This window comes from Triticum dicoccoides, chromosome 3A, assembly GCF_002162155.2.
Source record: "Triticum dicoccoides isolate Atlit2015 ecotype Zavitan chromosome 3A, WEW_v2.0, whole genome shotgun sequence".
Classification (NCBI taxonomy): domain Eukaryota; kingdom Viridiplantae; phylum Streptophyta; class Magnoliopsida; order Poales; family Poaceae; genus Triticum; species Triticum dicoccoides.
The window spans coordinates 406,132,735-406,152,138 of NC_041384.1; the positions used below are offsets into that span (position 1 = coordinate 406,132,735).

The 19,404-nt window shown below is 49.2% G+C and overlaps 2 protein-coding genes across 2 annotated transcripts; both read left to right on the forward strand.

The window, feature by feature from the left end:
• The first annotated feature begins 14,411 nt into the window (after positions 1–14,411).
• On the forward strand, positions 14,412–18,183 carry LOC119268335 (dnaJ homolog subfamily B member 7-like). The gene is made up of 5 exons (XM_037549930.1): positions 14,412–14,735; positions 14,841–14,937; positions 15,026–15,105; positions 15,209–15,265; positions 17,577–18,183. Exons 1-5 carry the CDS (start codon positions 14,628–14,630, stop codon positions 17,808–17,810), a joined length of 576 nt encoding a protein of 191 aa, XP_037405827.1. The 5' UTR covers positions 14,412–14,627; the 3' UTR covers positions 17,811–18,183.
• Positions 18,184–18,506: 323 nt separating this feature from the next.
• Positions 18,507–19,338, forward strand: LOC119268337 (protein TsetseEP-like). The gene has a single exon (XM_037549932.1). It carries the CDS (start codon positions 18,535–18,537, stop codon positions 19,120–19,122), a length of 588 nt encoding a protein of 195 aa, XP_037405829.1. The 5' UTR covers positions 18,507–18,534; the 3' UTR covers positions 19,123–19,338.
• The last annotated feature ends 66 nt before the right edge of the window (positions 19,339–19,404 follow it).

Consider the following 19,404-nt stretch of genomic DNA (forward strand, 5'->3'; position numbering starts at 1 on the left):
CATCCCCAAGCTTGTAGCTTTGCATATCATTAGCATCATGGATACTCAAAGAATTCATACTAATTTTTTGTCCAAGATTTGTTTTGCGGTTTTCTTTTACAATTGCAATCATGCTCATCATTCAAAGATTTTTTGTTAAACATTTTATAGAATTCTTCTTCTATCAATTGGGCACAATTTTCCTTTCCATCATTTTCACGAAAGACATTATAAAGATACCTCAAATCTATTTTTTGCGGTTTTCTTTTATAAACCAAACCAGTGATAAAACAAGAAACTAAAAGATTCAATTGCAAGATCTAGACCTTCAAGCACTCACCTCCCCGGCAACGGCGCCAGAAAAGAGATTGATGTCTACTACACAACTTGTTCTTGTAGACTCGTGTTGGGCCTCCAAGCAAATAGTTTTGTAGGACAGTAGCAAATTTCCCTCAAGTGGATGATCTAAGGTTTATCAATCCGCGGGAGGTGTAGGATGAAGATGGTATCTCTCAAACAACCCTGCAACCAAATAATAAAAATTCTCTTGTGTCCCCAGCACACCAAATACAATGGTAATTTGTATAGGTGCACTAGTTCGGCGAAGAGATGGTGGTACAAGTGTAGTAATGATAGTAGAAATTGATTTTTGTAATAGGAACAATAAAAAACATTAAGATAGCAATTGATAAAACAGAGCACAAACGTTATTGCAATGCTTGAAAATGAGGCCTAGGGTCCGTACTTTTGCTAGTGCAATCTCTCAACAATGCTGATGTAATTGGATCATATAATCATCCCTCGACATTCGATGAAGAATCACTCCAAAGTTCCTATCTAGAGGAGAACATAAGAAGAAATTGTTTGTAGGGTACGAAACCACCTCAAAGCTATTCTATCTGATCAATCTATCCTAGAGTTTGTACTAAAATAACACCAAGCTATTCTTTCCGATCGATCTAACCAATAGTTTGTACTAAAATAACACCATATGATACACATCAACCAACTCTAATGTCACCTAAATACTCCAATGTCACCTCGAGTATCCGTGAGTTGATTATACGATATGCATCAAAAAAATTCAGATTCATAATACTCAATCCAACACAAAAGAACCTCAAAGAGTGCCCCAAGATTTCTATCGGAGAAACAAAGACGAGAACGTGCATCAACCCCTATGCATGGATTACCCCAATGTCACCTCGGGAATCAGCGAGTTGAGTGCCAAAACACATATCAAGTGAATCAATATGATACCCCATTGTCACCACGGGTATTCATAGCAAGACATACATCAAGTGCTCTCAAATCCATAAAAGTATTCAATCTGATAAAACGAATCCTCAAAGGGAAAACTCAATTCAAAACAAGATAGAGGGGGGGAAACACCATATGATCCCACTATATTAACAAAGCCCGCGATACATCAAGATCGTAACATCTCAAGAACATGAGAGAGAGAGGGAGATTAAACACATAGCTACTGGTACAAACCCTCAGCCCCGAGGGTGGACTACTCCCTCCTCATCATGGTGGCCGCCAGGATGATGAAGATGGCCACCGGTGATGATTTCCCCCTACGACAGGGTGCTGGAACGGGGTCTAGAATGGTTTTTCGTGGCTACAGACGCTTGCGGCGGCGGAGCTTTTGATCTATCGAGTCCCCAAGGGTTTTTAGAATATTTGGGAATTTATAGGGCGAAGATGCGGTGCGGGAGGCCACCGAGGTGGGCACAACCCACCAGGGCGCGCCTGGGCCTCCAGGCGCGCCCTGGTGGGTTGTGCCCCCCTCGGGGCTCCCCTCTGGCACTTCTTTGACCCATTGGATGTCTTTTGGTCCAAAAAAATCTCCAAAAACTTTCGCTGCATTTGGACTCCGTTTGGTATTGATTTTTTGCGAAGTAAGAAACAAGCAAAAAGCAGCAACTGACACTAGGCACTATGTCAATAGGTTAGTCCCCAAAAATGATAAAGTTGCTATAAAATGATTGTAAACATCCAAGAATGATATATAACAATATGAATACTTCATAAATTATAGATACGTTGGAGACATATCAGGTGTCGCTTGGGAGCCTCCAACATGATGTGGAGTTGAACCAAAAAGTTTGTAAGGGCAAGGAGATCGCCTACTTCGTGAAGATCTACCCAAGTGAGGCAAGTGCTTCGTGGGATAGACAAGGTTGCTTCTTCATGGACACTTCATGGGTGGAGCCCTCCATGGACTCGCGCAAGCGTTACCATTCGTGGGTTGAAGTCTTCATCAACGTGGATGTGCAATAGCACCACCTATCGGAACCACGCCAAAAATTCTCCGTGTCTCCATTGCGTTTGCACACTCCAATTCTCATCCCTTTACATTATTGCACTTGCATCCTTTACTCTTTCCGTTGCTCATACTCTTGCTATGCTTGTGTAAAATGTATTGAGTGCCTTTTAACATGTGCTAAACTCAACCTTAACTTGAAGAAACTAAAAATTCCACTTTTACTTATTAAGGGTCTAATCACCCCTCCTCTAGACCCCTCTTCTCGATCCTTTCAGAGTGTCTCTTTGCTAACTTTGACTCTATTTCTAGGTTATTAGCTGAGTAGCCTTTCATTACCCAACTTAATCCAATACAGGTTAGAGATTACACTACAAACAGATAGGCAAGCGAGTGCCCCTATTTTGCCTTTTTTTTATGAAGTAGTGATTTCACTCCAATTATCTCAGTTAATCTACCTTTTCTCTCAATTAACGTTAGTTAATTTATAGACCATGTCTACTTGGTTGGATCGCTACTTTTTTTGAACTTTAGGGGAAAAGATTGTTCTATTTCTTTGTCTGTTGAGTTTGCTATATATTTATGCATCATATTGTGCTAAATCAAGTCACAGGTGGCGTGATGATCATCTTTGACAAGATAGAGATATAGTGATATTGTTTCTATTATAAGTTATAACTCTGCTCTACAAAGTTCATTTGCTTGTTTCTCAACGTGTTAATCCTCTTGTTGGTTTGTAGGTTGTTAATCATCTCCCTAAAGACTTTGTTTATGACACCCTGCTCCATTGTGGTGTGCATTATGATAAGACATAAATATATGATAAGCTTGTATCACTAGCAAATTTAAAGTATCTCATGGTATTAACATTAAACGTATATCACTCGCTCACATGTGATCTATCCTAGCATAATTCCAGATTGGTAAGCCTATGATAGAAGCTATCCAAAGGAATTACACATGCTATGCTCCTGGAATTAAAACGACCAATGTTTGTGTTACAAAGACAACCATACATGTTAGTATTAGGATAAATTTTGAACTTATGGATGAGGAGTGTAGAAAGGTATATACGCTTCATGCGGCCAAATCACCTATGGCACTTGCGTCCTTGTGAAGCTTACACAATGCCCAATACGTGACATGTTAGGCTATGTTTGGTAGCAAAGTATTAGAAAAACTGAAGTATTGAAAACCACAATATTTTTGTCAGTGGGTACAAGATACCACAGTTATTGACATACCAAAGTATGTTGAAGTATTGAGATTATTGTGACATGTTTGGTCGTTACCGCAAAACACATTATTGATGCGTTCAAACACTCAACTGTCTAGCCGTTAGCAGTGCAAGCACACACCTGCTGGCCGGAGCTGATCAACATGCTCAACTAGCTAACATACGGGTCATCTCATTAGGAGCCCGGAGGAAGAAACAGCCAGCTCATAAGTCATATGTCTCCCTCACTCCTTCCCGCTGGCTGAGCCGAGCTGAGCCATCTTTCCATGCACTCGCCTCTAGCCCCCATCTCGTGCTAAAAGTACCAGGTGTAGTTTGTTGTGGTGTGGTTTGAACAGGGATACCTGAATCTGAATTGTCTGAATGAAAAACAGCAAAATCGCTATGGTACGATTATTAGATTTCAGACAAATCATGCGGGGTGTGGCAGCCAACGATAACAGAGCAGCCATCTCTTTGCTTCCCCATGGCCGTCGAGGGAGATTTCTCCAAAGACGACAGGGCGGTGGCATGGGAACGAGGCCAGAGCAAGTAGCAAGCTGTTGAGCAGAGCGCGGAAGGATAACGACGCCAGTCCCTTCTTTTCGCCTTCTCTGTTTTTTTAAAACAGGTCTGGGGTTCTTTTTATTATACAGAGAAAAAACTGCAGTTTGTCGAATACTACAATATTAAAACAACAGTTTTAAGCGGCAATCAAATAGCTCATTGTAAATAAAACTATGGTAATATCAAAAACTGCAGTATTCTCAAAATGTTTAGAAAATACTTTGCTATCAAAACGGGCCTTATTGTTTGTGTATCATACATATCATTTTTTTTGAATGTTGACAGTTGATCTGTCAAATTCATTGATCAGAAGAATTCGAGTACAAGAAACACGCCCAAGCGGACAACACCAAAAGAAGAAAACAAAGGAGAAGAAAGAAGACTACTGATGCCAACTCAGCCTGGATCAAAAGGTATGCCAGCACCGGCCATGTTCCACATCTTGATTTCATCCATGACCTTGCGCTTGAATGCAGCTTTAGTCATTGCCTCCTGTTGGAATAGCCGTCGGTTTCTCTCACGCCAAATCTCCCACGCCGTCAAATGAACGAGAGAGATCAAGCCCTTTCTTCTCGCCGACGGCGTCAGTGCGTTGCGCTCCAACATCCAGTCCTTGAAGGCGGAGGTGGCGCTCCATGTGGCCGTGTTCAGTGACGGCAAATTGGCCATCAACGCAATGCCATCCCAGATGGATCTAGACCACGGACAATCCACGAGGAGGTGGAGGGGGGTTTCCAGGTTGCGCACACACAAAGGGCAAAAGTAGCAGTTCTCCCAACCCCAACGCAGGAGAGCGTCAGCCGTGAGAATTTTACCAAGAAAGACAGCCCATATGAAGAATCTGCATTTCCCCGGTGCCCATGCAGACCAAATTAGCTGATGGCCATTAAGGGGGATCGATCCCTCAAACTGAATCAAGTAGGCTGAACGGGCAGTATATTTGCCGTCAGACGCGAACCTCCATCGGATGGTGTCCGGTTGATCCTGCCGAAGCTCCACATCATCCAGCAAGCCTGCCAACGCTACAAGCTCATGAAGCATGTCTGCCGTGAGACCCGTTGCAAGGTCCAGGAGCCACCGCTCATTTGCCAAAGCCTCACAACCCGTCCTATTCTTCCTTGTGGAGGCAGCAAAAAGGGATGGTGCAATAACTTTGGGGCACTGCCCTTTCAACCATCTATCCTGCCAAAATCTGGCCCGTGCACCATCACCAAGTGAGATTTCCGTTGCCATTGCAAAAAGCTCTTCCTCCTTCGAATTGCATGGCAGGGGCCCACACACCCATGGCCTGGTTGGGTCTTGCCAAGCTAACCACATCCAGCGAAGACGGAGCGCCACGCCGAACTTAGCGAAATCCATCACACCTAAGCCTCCCAAAACTTTGGGGCGGCACAGCAAATTCCATGCAACTCGACAATGACCACTGTTGCAAACATTCTCCCCATTCCATAACCACGCGTGACAGAGTTGGATTAGCCGCTTGATGACCCACTTGGGTAGGCTGTGCACCATCATTAGGTAAACGGCAAGAGAGGCTAGATTTGCTTTGAGGAGTGTGAGCCGCCCACTCTTAGCCATCATGCCGCCCCTCCAAACAGCCATTCTGTTCCCAAACTTGAGGACCAGCGGCTCAAGGTCCACCTTAGTCAGGCAACGGAGCGAAAGAGGCATGCCAAGATAGGTCGTCGGAAATTGCTTGATGGGAATCCCAAGCGGCGCCAAGATTCATTGGAGATCCAGAGCAGCACAGCAAATGGGCAGAGCCAAACTTTTTGCGGAATTTGTATGCAGGCCTGAGACCAAAGCGAAGCAATCGAGCAGTAACTTGATCATAGGGCGTCATTCTCAGAAGGCTTCATAAATAGAGCGACATCATCGGCATAAAATGAGCAGCGCATGAGTCGCCGTCTTCCTAGTAGCTTCGACAAGAGCCCCTCTTCGGTGGCAAGATTCATCATCCGCTGCAACGGGTCCATGGCCAAGATGAATAGGAAAGGGGAGATGGGTTCGCCTTGCCTTAGGCCTCTACGGTGGATCACATCCTCAGACAGATGGTCGTTGATGAGGACACGAGAAGAGGAGGTGCGTAAGAGCATAGCAATCCAGCTTCTCCACCGCGCACCGAACCATCTAGCTTGCAGCATATCTAAGATGTACTCCCAGGAGACAGAGTCAAAAGCCTTCGCAATATCAAGCTTGAGAAGAACGGCTGGCTTCTTAGACTTATGCAGAAATCTGATTGTGTTCTGAATGTAGATGTAATTCTCTTGTATGCTGCGATTCTTAATGAATGCGCTCTGGCAGGGATCAACAAGCTCCGACAGTTTTGGCGCAAGACGACGAGCAAGAAGCTTTGTAAAAAGCTTTATAATGCTGTGAACCAATGAAATTGGCCGAAAGTCAGAGAGGTTATCCGCTCCATGCTTTTTCGGAATAAGCACAATGAGAGCCTTGTTGACTTGGGCTAAGCCCCTACTATCCATTCTGTGCAGTTGGTTTAGAGCCACGAGAACATCAAGCTTAACAATGTCCCAACAGTGCTTGTAGAAGCCCCCAGAGAATCCATCCGGGCCTGGTGCCTTTTCTGACGGCATGTCATCTAAGGCCAGCTTAATCTCATCAAGCGTGAATTCCCCTTCAATATCCGACAGGTCGACCTGACTCAGGCCCAGCTCCTCCCAGTCCAGGCCAGAGGAGATGTTTGCGTGGCACCAAAAATGCACATGAAGTGCTGACGGGCCAGCTCGGACATAGCCACGCAATCTGTAACAACGTCGTTTGGCCCATGCAGAATGTGAATTGTGTTTCTATTGCGCCTGGCGTTCGCTTTGCGCTGGAAAAAGCGAGTATTAGCATCTCCTGCCCTTAGCCATAACACTCTGCTTATCTGACAGAGCTTTACTTTGAGCAGCACTGCAAGCCCGAGGGAGCGAGACTTGAGCTCGGCTCGAAGACTGCTCTCCTCAGCAGATAGCTGCCTGTGATCCTGAGCCATGTCAAGCTGCAAGTTAATCTCATTAACAATATGCATCTGCTTCTGGATATCCCCAACAATTGACTTGCTCCAAGCCCGAAGAGTTTGCTAAGTCGCCATAGTTTAACATTGAGCGCAGCGATAGGGCATCTCCCCCCAGCCGACTCAGCCCAGGACTGAGCCACTAGATCCTTGAACCCATTTACAAATAGCCAGTAGGACTCAAACCTAAACCTCCTATTGGTTTTTAGCACTGCGTCATTGCGAAGGAGAAGCGGGCAATGATCGGAAATGGAGGAAGCTTGAGGTAGCAGCTTGGCGGCCGGGAACAAAAGCTCCCAATCTATGTTGGCAAACGACAATCGAGCCTGACAAGAGTCAGAGTCTGCTGCTCATTGCTCCAAGTGTATTTCCTACCAATCAAGGGCAGCTCATGAAGGCTTGATCTGTTTAAGGTGTGGCGGAACTTGTTCATCCAACGTCGACAAATGCGATCATTGTTCTTGTCGCTGGGGTCAGTTATAAGGTTGAAATCACCAACTACAAACCATGGCCCATTCATGGCATTATGGATATCTGCTACCTCATTCAAGAAGGACTGCTTACGCTCATAGTCATGAGGACCGTAAATGGTGGTGAGAGTCCATGGCATATTCTGTCCCACCGGAGTGAACACAGCCGTGATAGAAAAGGTGCGCACCATGATCGCAGTCGCAGAAAAGCAGCTAGAGCGCCAACAGAGGAGTATACCTCCGCGCGTACCATCAGTGGCCAGATAGGAGTGACAATCAAAATCACTACCAGTAATCTCCAGAATATCACTATCGGCTACATGAGCTAGTTTAGACTCTTGTAAACAGACTATAGAACAAGGAAGCCGATCCAACATGGTGCGAACTGCAGCCCTGCGCGCTTGGTTGTTCAAACCACGCACATTCCAGCTAAGAATAGATAATTGGCTACTCATTAATAAACTTAGCGATCCACTGAATGAAGTCTAGGCAGGACATGCCCAACGGAACCAGATACAAGAAGGGCCCAAGGACCCTCCTAGCAGCCAAACAGCGCCCCACAACACACAGCAAGGTGTTCAAATGACAACTAAACATGATAACTAAAGGTCTATGAATTAAAGAGGCCACGCGCTCAAGCTGCACGCCCAGCAAGCTCATCAAAGATGGCTTGCAGCTCAACATCAGGCAGTGAAAGCTGAGAAGGCGAGGACAAGCCCGCGATCTCGGCCAGCTTGGCTATGTTAGCCGGTGGCATCAGGGCACGGAAGAACTGAATGTACTCAAGCACGGTGTCGTCGTTGAAGTCCTCGGGACGCATGATGAACCCAAGCCGGGTGCTGATCTCAGCCTGAGCACGCCTTGAAGAAGATAAGTTGGAGCCAAGGTGTTGCAGGCGCGAGCTCTGACGAGAAGCTGAAACGACTCGAAGCAGCCGCTGCTTCAGCTTGCGAGGTGGTGGAGAAGACAAGGCTGGAGGAGCGCCAAGGATGGAGGAGGACAGCAGAGCAGCTATTTTGTTAATGAACCGCCGCTGCTCATCAATATTCAGTCTTGCATTCTCTTCTGTAATCGTAGAGATGAGACCAGGGCCAGAGAGATTGGCCTCCTTAAGCGCCCTCCGCGCACGCATTTCTTCAGCAAATCATTGGGCATGCTCCCTCTGTAATCCATGATCAGCAAAACCTCCCGTACTATCTGACCAAGGCGTCGGCTCGCTCAGGCCAGGCCTGCTCCCAATACCAGCCACCCCAGGCCTAAAAATCACCTCCGGTCCAACAGCCCAGCTGGGCTCTCTAACCGGCAGGTCCGCCTGGGCCTCAACCCAGTTTGGTAACCAGCATGGGCCAAACGAGAAGGCAGCCGACTCCCAGATAGTCGTCATCTGCGGTGTACACAGTCGTGGCGAGGTCGCGTCCGTCAGTTCCCAGCGGCTCAGAGATGGTGGCAGCGGAGGTAGTTCAAAGCTCGGGTACCTATGGTCAACATTAGTCACACCCATAGTGAAGTCCTTGGCTACAGGCACACTGCAATCCCACGGATACTACAGCTGCTGCTGTCTGGGCGGCGAGAACAGAGGCATAAGCCCACTAGAGCCAGATCCCCATCCCGTGAGGTCTCCAATCCAACCATCGGTTACAAGCTGGGAGTTCCCAAGCGCTCGCGCAGTCAGATCCTGAGGAGGCAGCATGGATGGTCCCTGGCTGTCTTGCATCAGCTGCTGGTCTAGCAAAGTGGCGACACTGCGCGCATCATTGAGCTCCTCATCCGTGCTTTGCTGGTCGGCCTGTCTCACCGGGGCAAAGGTGGTGCTGTCTTGGACCTGGGACACCTCCAAGGAAGGGGAGACAAACACTCTTTCTTGGCCCACCAGCTGATGATGCGCTGTCTCTAAAGCAGTAGGAGTGAGACCATCGTCAGTACCTCGCTCATGCTGTACCTGATCAGCAGCCATCTGCACCACGGGCACCTCGCTGGTTCCTTCATCCCGCCGGCGGTGCCGGCGAGCCGCCGGGGCATACGCCGAAGTCTCCCTACAGCCTGCCTGATCACGCACCCCCTGCCAAAAACTCCGGCGAACACCTCCTCTCTTCCCCCGCTTCCTGAAGCCTCCTCCATTTCCATCATCATGGCCATCATCATCTCGCCGGTCCGCACGAAACAAGCCAGCAGAAGGAGCAGCTCGGGGACGGCCCTCCCTATCCTTGACACCCATTCTCCACCCCTTGTGATTGTACGTGCGAGGTCACTCACACACTCCATTATCTGGGCTCGCCGAAGGAGACATGGGAGTGTAATCCTTAACCACATCAAGGTGGATGAGCACCGGGAAGTCCGGCCCCTCCAAGCCCTCCTCCACCGGCACTCCTTCCGGCCTCGAGTCTCTGGACCTGATCACATCTTGCCGCTGCAGCACGTTGAAATCAGACGCCCTTGGTATCATGTCCGGGTTCCATGTCCATACCCAAGCAAAGAGAGCAGATCTGTTCCTCTTGGTCTTGGACTGCCGCTCAATCAAATCAAGCCAGCAGTTCTTCCCAACCACTTCCTGGACGGTGTCCCAATCCCAAGCATTCAACGACAAACGATCAATCACTACTCTACAGTAGAACCTCCATACCTTGTTGCCGCCCGCCGGCGGGAACCATGGCCGGAGCTGAAAATGGACCCCCGCCACCTCGATCACACGCCCTTCATAGACCAGGTCGCGCTGGACATGGTCAGCCAGGGTGATGATGTAGTCTTCAGGGAAGCACGGCGCGACGGAGATGTCCCGGAGGTCGAACCGATGCTCATGCGCCACCACACGAGCAATCATGTCCGGCGTGATGGCCGAGCAGTCACCCGCGGCAGTGAGAAGCAGCGACATGGTCCTTAGCTGATACGCCTCCTCCTCCATCGACGGGGTGCTCATCACCGTACAGCTCGACGTGGTCGGCCTCCGCTCCGGGGCACCGGGGATGAACTCCATGGCCCACCGCATAGGCCTCCGAGCAGCAGCGAGCGACGTAAGCTGCGTAGCGGGCTCCGGCAGAAGGGGCGGTGACACAGACTGACCGGTTGCAGAGGAGTTGGAAATGAGGGGCAGTGTTGGAGGAGATGAACTACGTTGCGGTGCGGCGGAGGCGGGACGAGCAGGTGCTGGAGCTTTGGCTTTGGCTTTTGCAAGACGAACTGGACACGAGCGCTCAAGATGCCCAGTCTTTCTGCAAGTGTAGCAAATTGCGGGGTCGCGGCATTCAAAAGCTTTTTGGTGAGAGGCGAGACAGCGGAAGCAGCAATTGCCAAAACGCATCTTGAATGCTTGCACAGCGGCAGCCCGAGCACACTCCCTGAGACGGAGCGAATCCTTTGGACTCTGCCGCGGAGGATCTCCCTGGCGCTTCGCCAGGCGCCGAGCACGCCGAGAGCACGCCGTCTCCCACCCATCCTCCCCCTCGGGATTAATGGCGCTCACAGCAGCCACAGCGGGAGAGGGGCACGCCTGGCGGGAAGCAGGCACGCGCGCCTGTCCGGAGCCAGCGGCCGGCGCAGAGGAGATCGCCGACGCAGAGAGAATCCCCGCATTCGGAGCCATAATAATGGATCTGATGGGGGGATGGCGGGGCGCAGCCAGCACAGCCCAGGACGGGGCGGGGGAGGAGCCTGCAGTCTCCGGATGCGGAGGAGGCAGAGGACCGGAACGGGAGGATGGAGCCAAGACTGAGCTTACCAAGGGGGGCGCACCGCGCACCGCCGCATTTAACGCCACGCAGGGGAAGATGCGGCCGGAGATTCGGTCCACATACTCCGGGGCCGGGTCAACAGCGGAGTCCCTGAGCGCCACGCAAGGCAGGACGCGGCCGGACACCGCATCCACGAACGCCGGGCGAGCGGCGGCCAGGCCCGCGGCGGTGGGCGGCGGGGTGGGTGGAGGGGAGCGGGCGCTCGCGAGGAGAGCCATAAGCCCCTACGCCTATTTATTTTTGTAGTATCATACATATCATGCATGAGGCCTTGTTCAATGGTAAGCTATTGTGGCAGAGAGAGAGAGAGAGAGATTAGGAGTCAGATGGGATAGAGGTGAGGAGCTTCGCTGGAAGAGGTGGATATTGTGTGTGACAAAAGAAGATCGGATATAACAATTAGAAAACATGGACGATACTTCCTAATATGCATGAGGAACCTAAATGTTTATATTATAAAGATGATTGGTGATTCATCAGAATATGTATGCGCCGTTGCAACGGGCAATTAGTGAATTATAATTAACAAGCAGTGATCTAAAATATCTTATATTAATTACAGAGAGATTAGTTCTTAAAATTAAGAGTGAAGTACACTGTAGGTCCTTGAACTATTTCAGGAATGTCACGTAGGTCCTCGAACTATGAAAATCGTCATCTAGGTCCTCAAAGTGCAGTAAGTGTGTCATTCAGGTCCAAAATCTCCCTGACAGGCTCTAACTGGCCAGCTGGCACATAAACAGTAACCGTAACAGTACACGGCAAACAGTCCTGAATTCCTGTGCGTGATGAATAGTACACGACAAAGAATAAATATAAAAAATATTAAAAAACCGAGATCCTCTGTCATCGAAGAGACCCTGGCGTGTGAACAGTAAAAATATCGTTAATTCAAAAAAAGTTCGCGAACGATGAATTTGGAAAAATATTTGTGACTTTAATAAAATGTTCGCGAACGATGAATTTGGAAAAAAATATTCTTGACTTTAAAAAAATATTCGTGAGTTTAAAAAAAGTTCGCGAACGATGAATTTGGAAAAAATATTCACGACTTTAAAAAAATGTTCGCGAACGATGAATTTGGGAAAAATATTCGCGAGTTTAAAAAAAGTTTGCGAACGATGAATTTGGAAAAAATATTCATGACTTTAAAAAAATGTTCGCGAACGATGAATTTGGAAAAAATATTCGTGACTTTAATAAAATGTTCGCGAACGATGAATTCGGAAAAAAATATTTGCGACTTTAATAAAAAGTTCACTAACATTTTTTAAAGTCAGGAATTTTTGTGGTTCACGAACATTTTTTTCCATACCCACGAACAATATTTGTGGTTCGCGAACATATTTTCAAATTTATTGTTTGTGAACTTTTTTAAAGTCGCGAATATTTTTCCTGTATTCGCGAACATTTTTTTGAATTAATGAACATTTTTACTATTCATGCACCAGGGGTATCTTTGATGCCAAAGATTTTCAAATTTTTTTGTTCATATTTTTTTATTTTTTGCACTGTTCACCATGTCAGCTGGCCATTTAGAGGGGGTTAGTGAGATTTTGGACCTGGATGACACACTTACTGTACTTCGAGAACCTAAATGACGATTTTCATAGTTCGAGGACCTATGTGACACCCCTGAAATAGTTTAAGGACCTACAGTGCACTTCACTCTAAAATTAACGAGTTGTACTAACTCGGTGGAGATAGCAAATTATCTTGTATATGTTTATCTCCGAAGTGAAATATTGTGTTTTTTAAGCACTCGCCGTAGAACAATTGTTCTATGATAAATTTTCATGTATCAAAGAAAAGCATAGCAGATGTAAACAAGTCAAAAAGAAAAAAGGAAACAAAAGAAGCAAAAGAAAAGGAGCCGGAGCTCAGCTTTGAGTCAATTCATGTTTTAGGCAACATAATCATCAAAGATACAAACCAACTAGACTTGAAGGTGACTTCCGATCCAGCTGTGCACAATTGGGTTGTACTTGTCAAACATTCTGTGGCTCATGATCTGTGTTGAGTATCGTGATTAGATTGAAAACATATGATAGACTAGGAAGTATTCTGACTTGTATTGTACTCCAACTAGATGATGTATTCCTATACATATGACCACGAGAGGCTCAAGTAATAAAAATCAATTTCATCAATCTCTCTTTGTTCCTTCTAACATGGTATCAGTCTAACCGATTCAAACCCTAGCCACCGCCCACCGCTTCCGCACCGCGTCGCCCCCGAGGCCAATCTATAGGTCTTTCTTGAACAATTTTTTTCTAGAAAAGCAAACTTGGTTTGATGTTATGAAAATTCAAATTGTTCCTTTGCATCCAAATGCTCCAGCTGCCCATTACCAAGATATCCATTGAAATTTTAGAGGGAAGTGGAGAGAAAGCCAACACGGTGCCATACTCTATCCCTTGCTAAATATAAGTATTTTGAGAGATTCTAATATGAACTACACATGGATGTATATAGACATATTTTAAAGTGTCGATTCATCCATTTTGCTTTGTGTGTATTTCATGTTGAAATCTCAAGACTTATATTTAGGAGCGGAGGGAGCTAATAACTGAGGTGATTCTTCTTCTCGTAAGTATGATTGAATTCCAACAACACAGAGCAAAACCACAGTCCCAAAACAATGCAAGACAGTCTCTTCCCATGCATGAATACACATCACACAAAAATATTATCTCCGTTCTAAAATGTACTCGTATGACGTTTTGGTAGTAGAAAGGGAGCCAGAAGAATTTCGTTTGAAGCAGGTTTCTGATATTTAACCTGTCACGAAGAAGTAACCAGAAGGAAATATCGTGTTGGTGTCAGAGCAGTCGTGTTTGCACAAAACATTGAGCTGTCCAGCTGAAAAAAGGCCTCAGAGACACACATGCACACGCCGGGTCCCGCCGGATCAAAATCACGCCGGACATAGGCCGGTATGTCGATGTGGGGCCACCGCCACGGGCAGCCACAGAAACTGGAGGCAGCGGAAAATATCTCGGCCCGGCCCGCACGCGAGGAACGAGGGAAGCATGAGGTGGCGACGGTGGTCGGCCGCTCCAGAAGCTTCAGGACGCGAGATATTTTCCCGCGCCGGGCGGGGCGCCCAAGCCCAACCTGGCTTCAAACTTCGCAATGCTTCGCCTATCGTCTCCTCCTTTCCTCTCCTCCTACCACCTCCGCGGCCACGCGGATATTTTCCTTTTCCCTCATCTAGCCCAGCGCCTTTATATACGCCGCGCGCCCCTCCTTTCCGACGCCTCGCTCGTTGTCTCTCCCGTCTCAGGTCGCCATCGAAGCACCAGTAGCAGGAACTCCTTAACGCCCCAGCGTGAGATCGCGAGATTGTTTGTAGCTTGATCGAGGCAGGGAAGACCGGAAGAGGATGATGCAGTCGCCGTCGCAGCACCAGTCCTCCTACTACGCCGTGCTCGGCGTCCACCCAGGCGCGTCCTCCGCCGAGATACGCGCCGCGTACCACCGCCTCGCCATGGTGAGTAGCAGAGTTTGAGCGGGAGCCCTTTGAATTCTCCCGGTTTGAGCGGGAGAAGCAGAGTTTGACGTTTATCTTCTGATGATGATCCGTAATGGCGCGCAGAGGTGGCACCCGGATAAGATTGCCAATGGCCGTGTGGATCCGGCGATCGCGGAGGAAGCCAAGGGAAGGTTCCAGAAGATACACGAGGCATACCAGGGTACTTGCCGTGCCGCCCAATTCTCCTCTCTCTATGTATGTTCCATATAGGTGCTTTTGTTAACGTTTGAAATGTCGGTCTCGTGCAGTGTTGTCGGATCAGAAGCGGAGGGAGCTCTATGACGCCGGGATGTACGACCCCCTCAACGACGACCAAGAAGAGGTCGAGGTAATTAATCGATGGGTTTGCTTCTCGTAATGAGCTACTCGTGCTCGTTTCGTATTGACCATGTGCGTTAATTAACTCGGAGTTCCCGGTGTTGCATTGTCAGGGCTTCCATGATTTCCTTCAGGAGATGCTCTCGCTCATGGCCACCGTTGGTAGAGAGGTACTACTGTTAATGAATTAATGTTCATCATGCATGCCACCCTTTGATTCGCTCCTTGTAGCGTGGAGAATTTAGAGTTTGAACCGAACTCAGCTACTTAATTTCAGTTTGGTATGTCTGAACTGTAAATCGGTTCTCTTATTTCCTTTTGACTGAAGACAAACTTCAGGGGAAATGATGTCACTATGGAAACAAAAAAATACGTTAGGATTCTAGAACAACTAGCAAGATGCCTGGACATTGCACGGAATATCAAGATGCATTTTTTTTATAAAATACATGTTGTTGTGATTAACCCATGCGGGAGTAATCTCATATGTAAAAACTAATGATATCTCATAGAAGAGATAGGGTGTGGGGGATTTGTGGTCTGATGCTTTCAGGTGTATTCTTTTTGAGCCCGCGTCGCCTTGCCCAGGGCGGCTCGGGCGTCCCTAGCCTAACCCTAGCGCCGCCGCTCCTTTTACTCCCTCCTGCCGTCGCGCCGCCGCCGGAGGACGCCGCTGGGTGAAACCCGTGCGGTCGACGGCGGCGGCGGGGCTTCCTCTCGCGGCGGCGCCTGGATCTGGTGGGCACAGATGCAGGTTGCACGTCGGCGTGCGCTAGGACGCGGGTCCTGGCGGTCGAGGCGGAGATCCACTGCTGGATGGACGCGCGGCTGTCCCTGGTGATGGATCTTCCTCGCGATGGTGGATGCGTGCAGGTGCGGATGGGTGTGCGCTCTCCCGCTCCCGCGGCGCGCTCCGCGCCCTCGGGAGATCCCGGTGTGCGGCGGTGCTGCTGATGGCCGGGGTCGACACGTCGCGGTGGCGCGCGCGGGCTGGCGCTGGCCGGAGGTGGGGAGCGGCGGTTGGAGGCAGGCGGCCCTGCGGTGCGGCGTGCACCGCCGCCGTCGCGCGGGTTCTCGGCTCCATGTAGAAGATCTGCCCCTGTTTCGATCTGTCCCGATCCGTGCTGGCACCGGTCCTTGGCGGCGGCTTCGGCGTCCCCTATGGCCGGCCTGGCGGATCTGGCGTGCGGGTGAGGTTCCGGGGGAAACCCTTGGCTGGCGCGGCAGCTTCCCCAAAGTCGACGCCTTTGGCGCCGATCCCCTTCCTGAAGGCTTTGGGGTGGATCCTCTCCCTTCCGCCTCCTCCTCGAGCTATGGCGAAAGCTTTTGTTCCCCTGGTCTGGGCGTCGACGGCACCCTGGTGTCGTGCTCCTTTTTGAAGGCGGCGGCTGGGAACAGCTCTTGGTGGCGGGGGCTGCTGGTGGCGTGGTGGCTTCGGCCTTCTACTTGGTGCTGCGCCTTGCTTCGCGGGACCAGCGGACGATCTCTTTGGTGGAGCGGTGCTGCATCCATCCATTGATGGCGACGGATCTTGACGGCGTGGCGCAGTGCAGATTCGAAGTTTGATGTGTGGTGACGGTCACGCGCAGGAGGTCGACGCTGTCTGGCGTCGTGGTGGCGTCGGCGGCAGCGAGACCGGACAAGGCCGTTACAACAGTACAGCTCTGAAGATGGATATGTGGTAGGTGGTTGTGGCGGCCTCATACCCGGCGGGCGGCCTGGTTGAGGAGCACGCCGGACTGGTGGGTGCCCATACCCGACAGGCGTCCAGGTTGGGACCTCAGGTCTTAGATGTTAGGTTTGGCTGCGAGGTCTGTTTGGTATTAGGCCCAGACCATCAGCGCTCCTTCATCAGTTAGATAGGAGTAGCGACAGAGGTTGCGAAGATGGTGGCTTTGGTCTTACTGTTGTACGACTTTATAAGGTTTTGTGCTAATAATTAATAAAGTGGTCGTATGCATCGACCAGATGCAGAGGCCGGGGGTATTCCTCCTTTTCGAAAAAAAAAGAAGAGATAGGGTGAGGAGTGTAAAAACCCATGCGGCCACCTTGCCAGATTGTTCTAAAGGTTTCCTTTTTTAATTGCTCAACAATGAGTTTGTGAGAAATAAAGACGAACAAGGGAAGGCTTTATCTGTAAATGTGAAAAGAGGTGCAGGTATCTTTTTGTAAAATTGCCATAGTTTGTTTTCTATCCGTCAGATATAATCAAACGGTCTATCTTGCAAGATGGCAGGCACACTATCATCACCAACTCGGTTTTTTATAAAAGTAAAGATAAAGATAGAGATCATGACAATAGTGAAGAATCTACAACAAACCGTGATATTTTTGTAAGAAGATTGGGTTGCATGCCACCGCCAGCATTTCTTGTTTCCGCAGTTTCGTAAATCCATGTAGATCAAAACTGAATGTCCTCAGAAACTGGTTCTGCTGCATGCCTGAAACCATCATTGACAACCCCCGCTTGACTTGGTGCAGGAGCCCGTATATTCCCTGGGCGAACTCCAATCCATGCTTGACGGGATGATGCAGGATTTCACCTCCCCCCAGCCGCCGCCACCAAGCAGCTTCTTCAGCAGCACCAGTTCGTCGACGCGGTTCGGCGCACCCAGCGGCGGAGCGCAGCAGCAGCGTCGACCCCCCTCACGCGTACGGCCTCAGGGGTTCGGCAGCTCGGCATGCTTCAGCCAGACGGCTTTCTCCGGCTGCTAAGCACCTGCGCGATCTGCATCGCAGTTCATGCGTCCGTGGGGATCACCGGCGTGAAGACGCTGAGTTGCAGAGACTGGGAGAGACAGGGAACGTCGAGCGCTCTAGCGATGCACACGGCGGGAGCCGGTACTGTACATCACCCACTGGATGAGCGGAATAAAGAAGACGGTAGATATTTCTAGTTGACAGCAACTCGAAAGGATTTCCATTGTTAGTTTTTCTTAGATAGATCGTAGGTGTACATAGATGAGAACAGAAGTGAAGACATGATGTTTTGCACTGTGGTGTGTATTTACTTCAAAAGCAACCACGATGACACGTGTGGGAGTTGTCAGAAACAAAAAATCAGTAAAGAGTACGTGTTTTTCATCTAGAACCTGCTTGTCCCCCCACTTGTTCTCTGGTTCCGTCGAGCCGAATGATGCGTGAACGTAACCAACAACAGTGGCAACTTACAACGAGGACCGAATAGGAATAGATTACCTTTTTCCATAAGAAAGAAATGACACTAATATTTGGTTCGGTTGGGTGCCTAGCTTTGCAGAAACAGAGCGTGTATCACACATAAACCCTAGAAATTATCTGTAGTTGCACCAGCATACCAATACCAATTTAGGATATGCACCAGCAACTAAGGCTTGGTTATCCATTTCATATATAAGGCGATGTTGGATTCACGGCCTACTGAGACTAGTTGAGATCTGCCTGTTAGCAATCAACCCAAATGCTGCCCCTCCAGATGATGATGGTCCTGGTGTCCATGTCTTTGGTTGTGTCCCCTTCAATGGGCATACCAACGGACGACAAGTGCAAGTGCCTCATGTGCGTCTGCGACCTGGATCCGCACCCGCTGCCGCCGGCAATGCCGTCGCACCACCCAGCGCCTTACCCGCCACCGTCGGAGCCAGAGCCAGAGCCAGAGCCAAAGCCTGAGCCACAGCCGGAACCAGAGCCGGAGCCAAAGCCTGAGCCTGAGCCACAGCCGGAGCCGGAGCCCGAGCCGAAGCCAAAGCCACAGCACTGCCCGCCTCCGCCGGAGCCTGTGCCGACGCCAGTGTACTACTACTACCCACCGCCGTCGGAGCCGGAACCAACGCCCGTGTACTACCTTCCACCGCCGGCTGAGCCGTACGTGTACCCGTACGTGCAGCCGGCGCCGGTGTTTGGCATAGTGGGGACGCCGGGGCAGATGTACCCGCGTGACAGCATGTTCAACCCGTCCAGCGCCCACCGGAAGCTCTGTCGTGGGATATCCTCCGTAGTTCTCGCCTCCTCGATCGTGGCAGCAGCGCTACTGTCATTGCTCATATAATGCACCTAGAATACATTCAGTCCACAGACTGAACCTGATCAGCAACCAATTGGCATGTAATGCTTCATTCCGCTGACGATGCTACTTCTGTTTTTCTTCCCCTTCATTTCAAATGTGTAACTCTGAAAGAAAAATGCGAATGATGTGTGACTTTGTATTTGTTCGTGCGTGTGCTGCAACTGCGCATATTTGTATAGTGAAAATAAATTCCAGTGAGTTCTCCGTCTCTCTCAGCGAGTGCAAGAGAATGGCATGCAGATTCACAGAAAGTAATAAATCGCA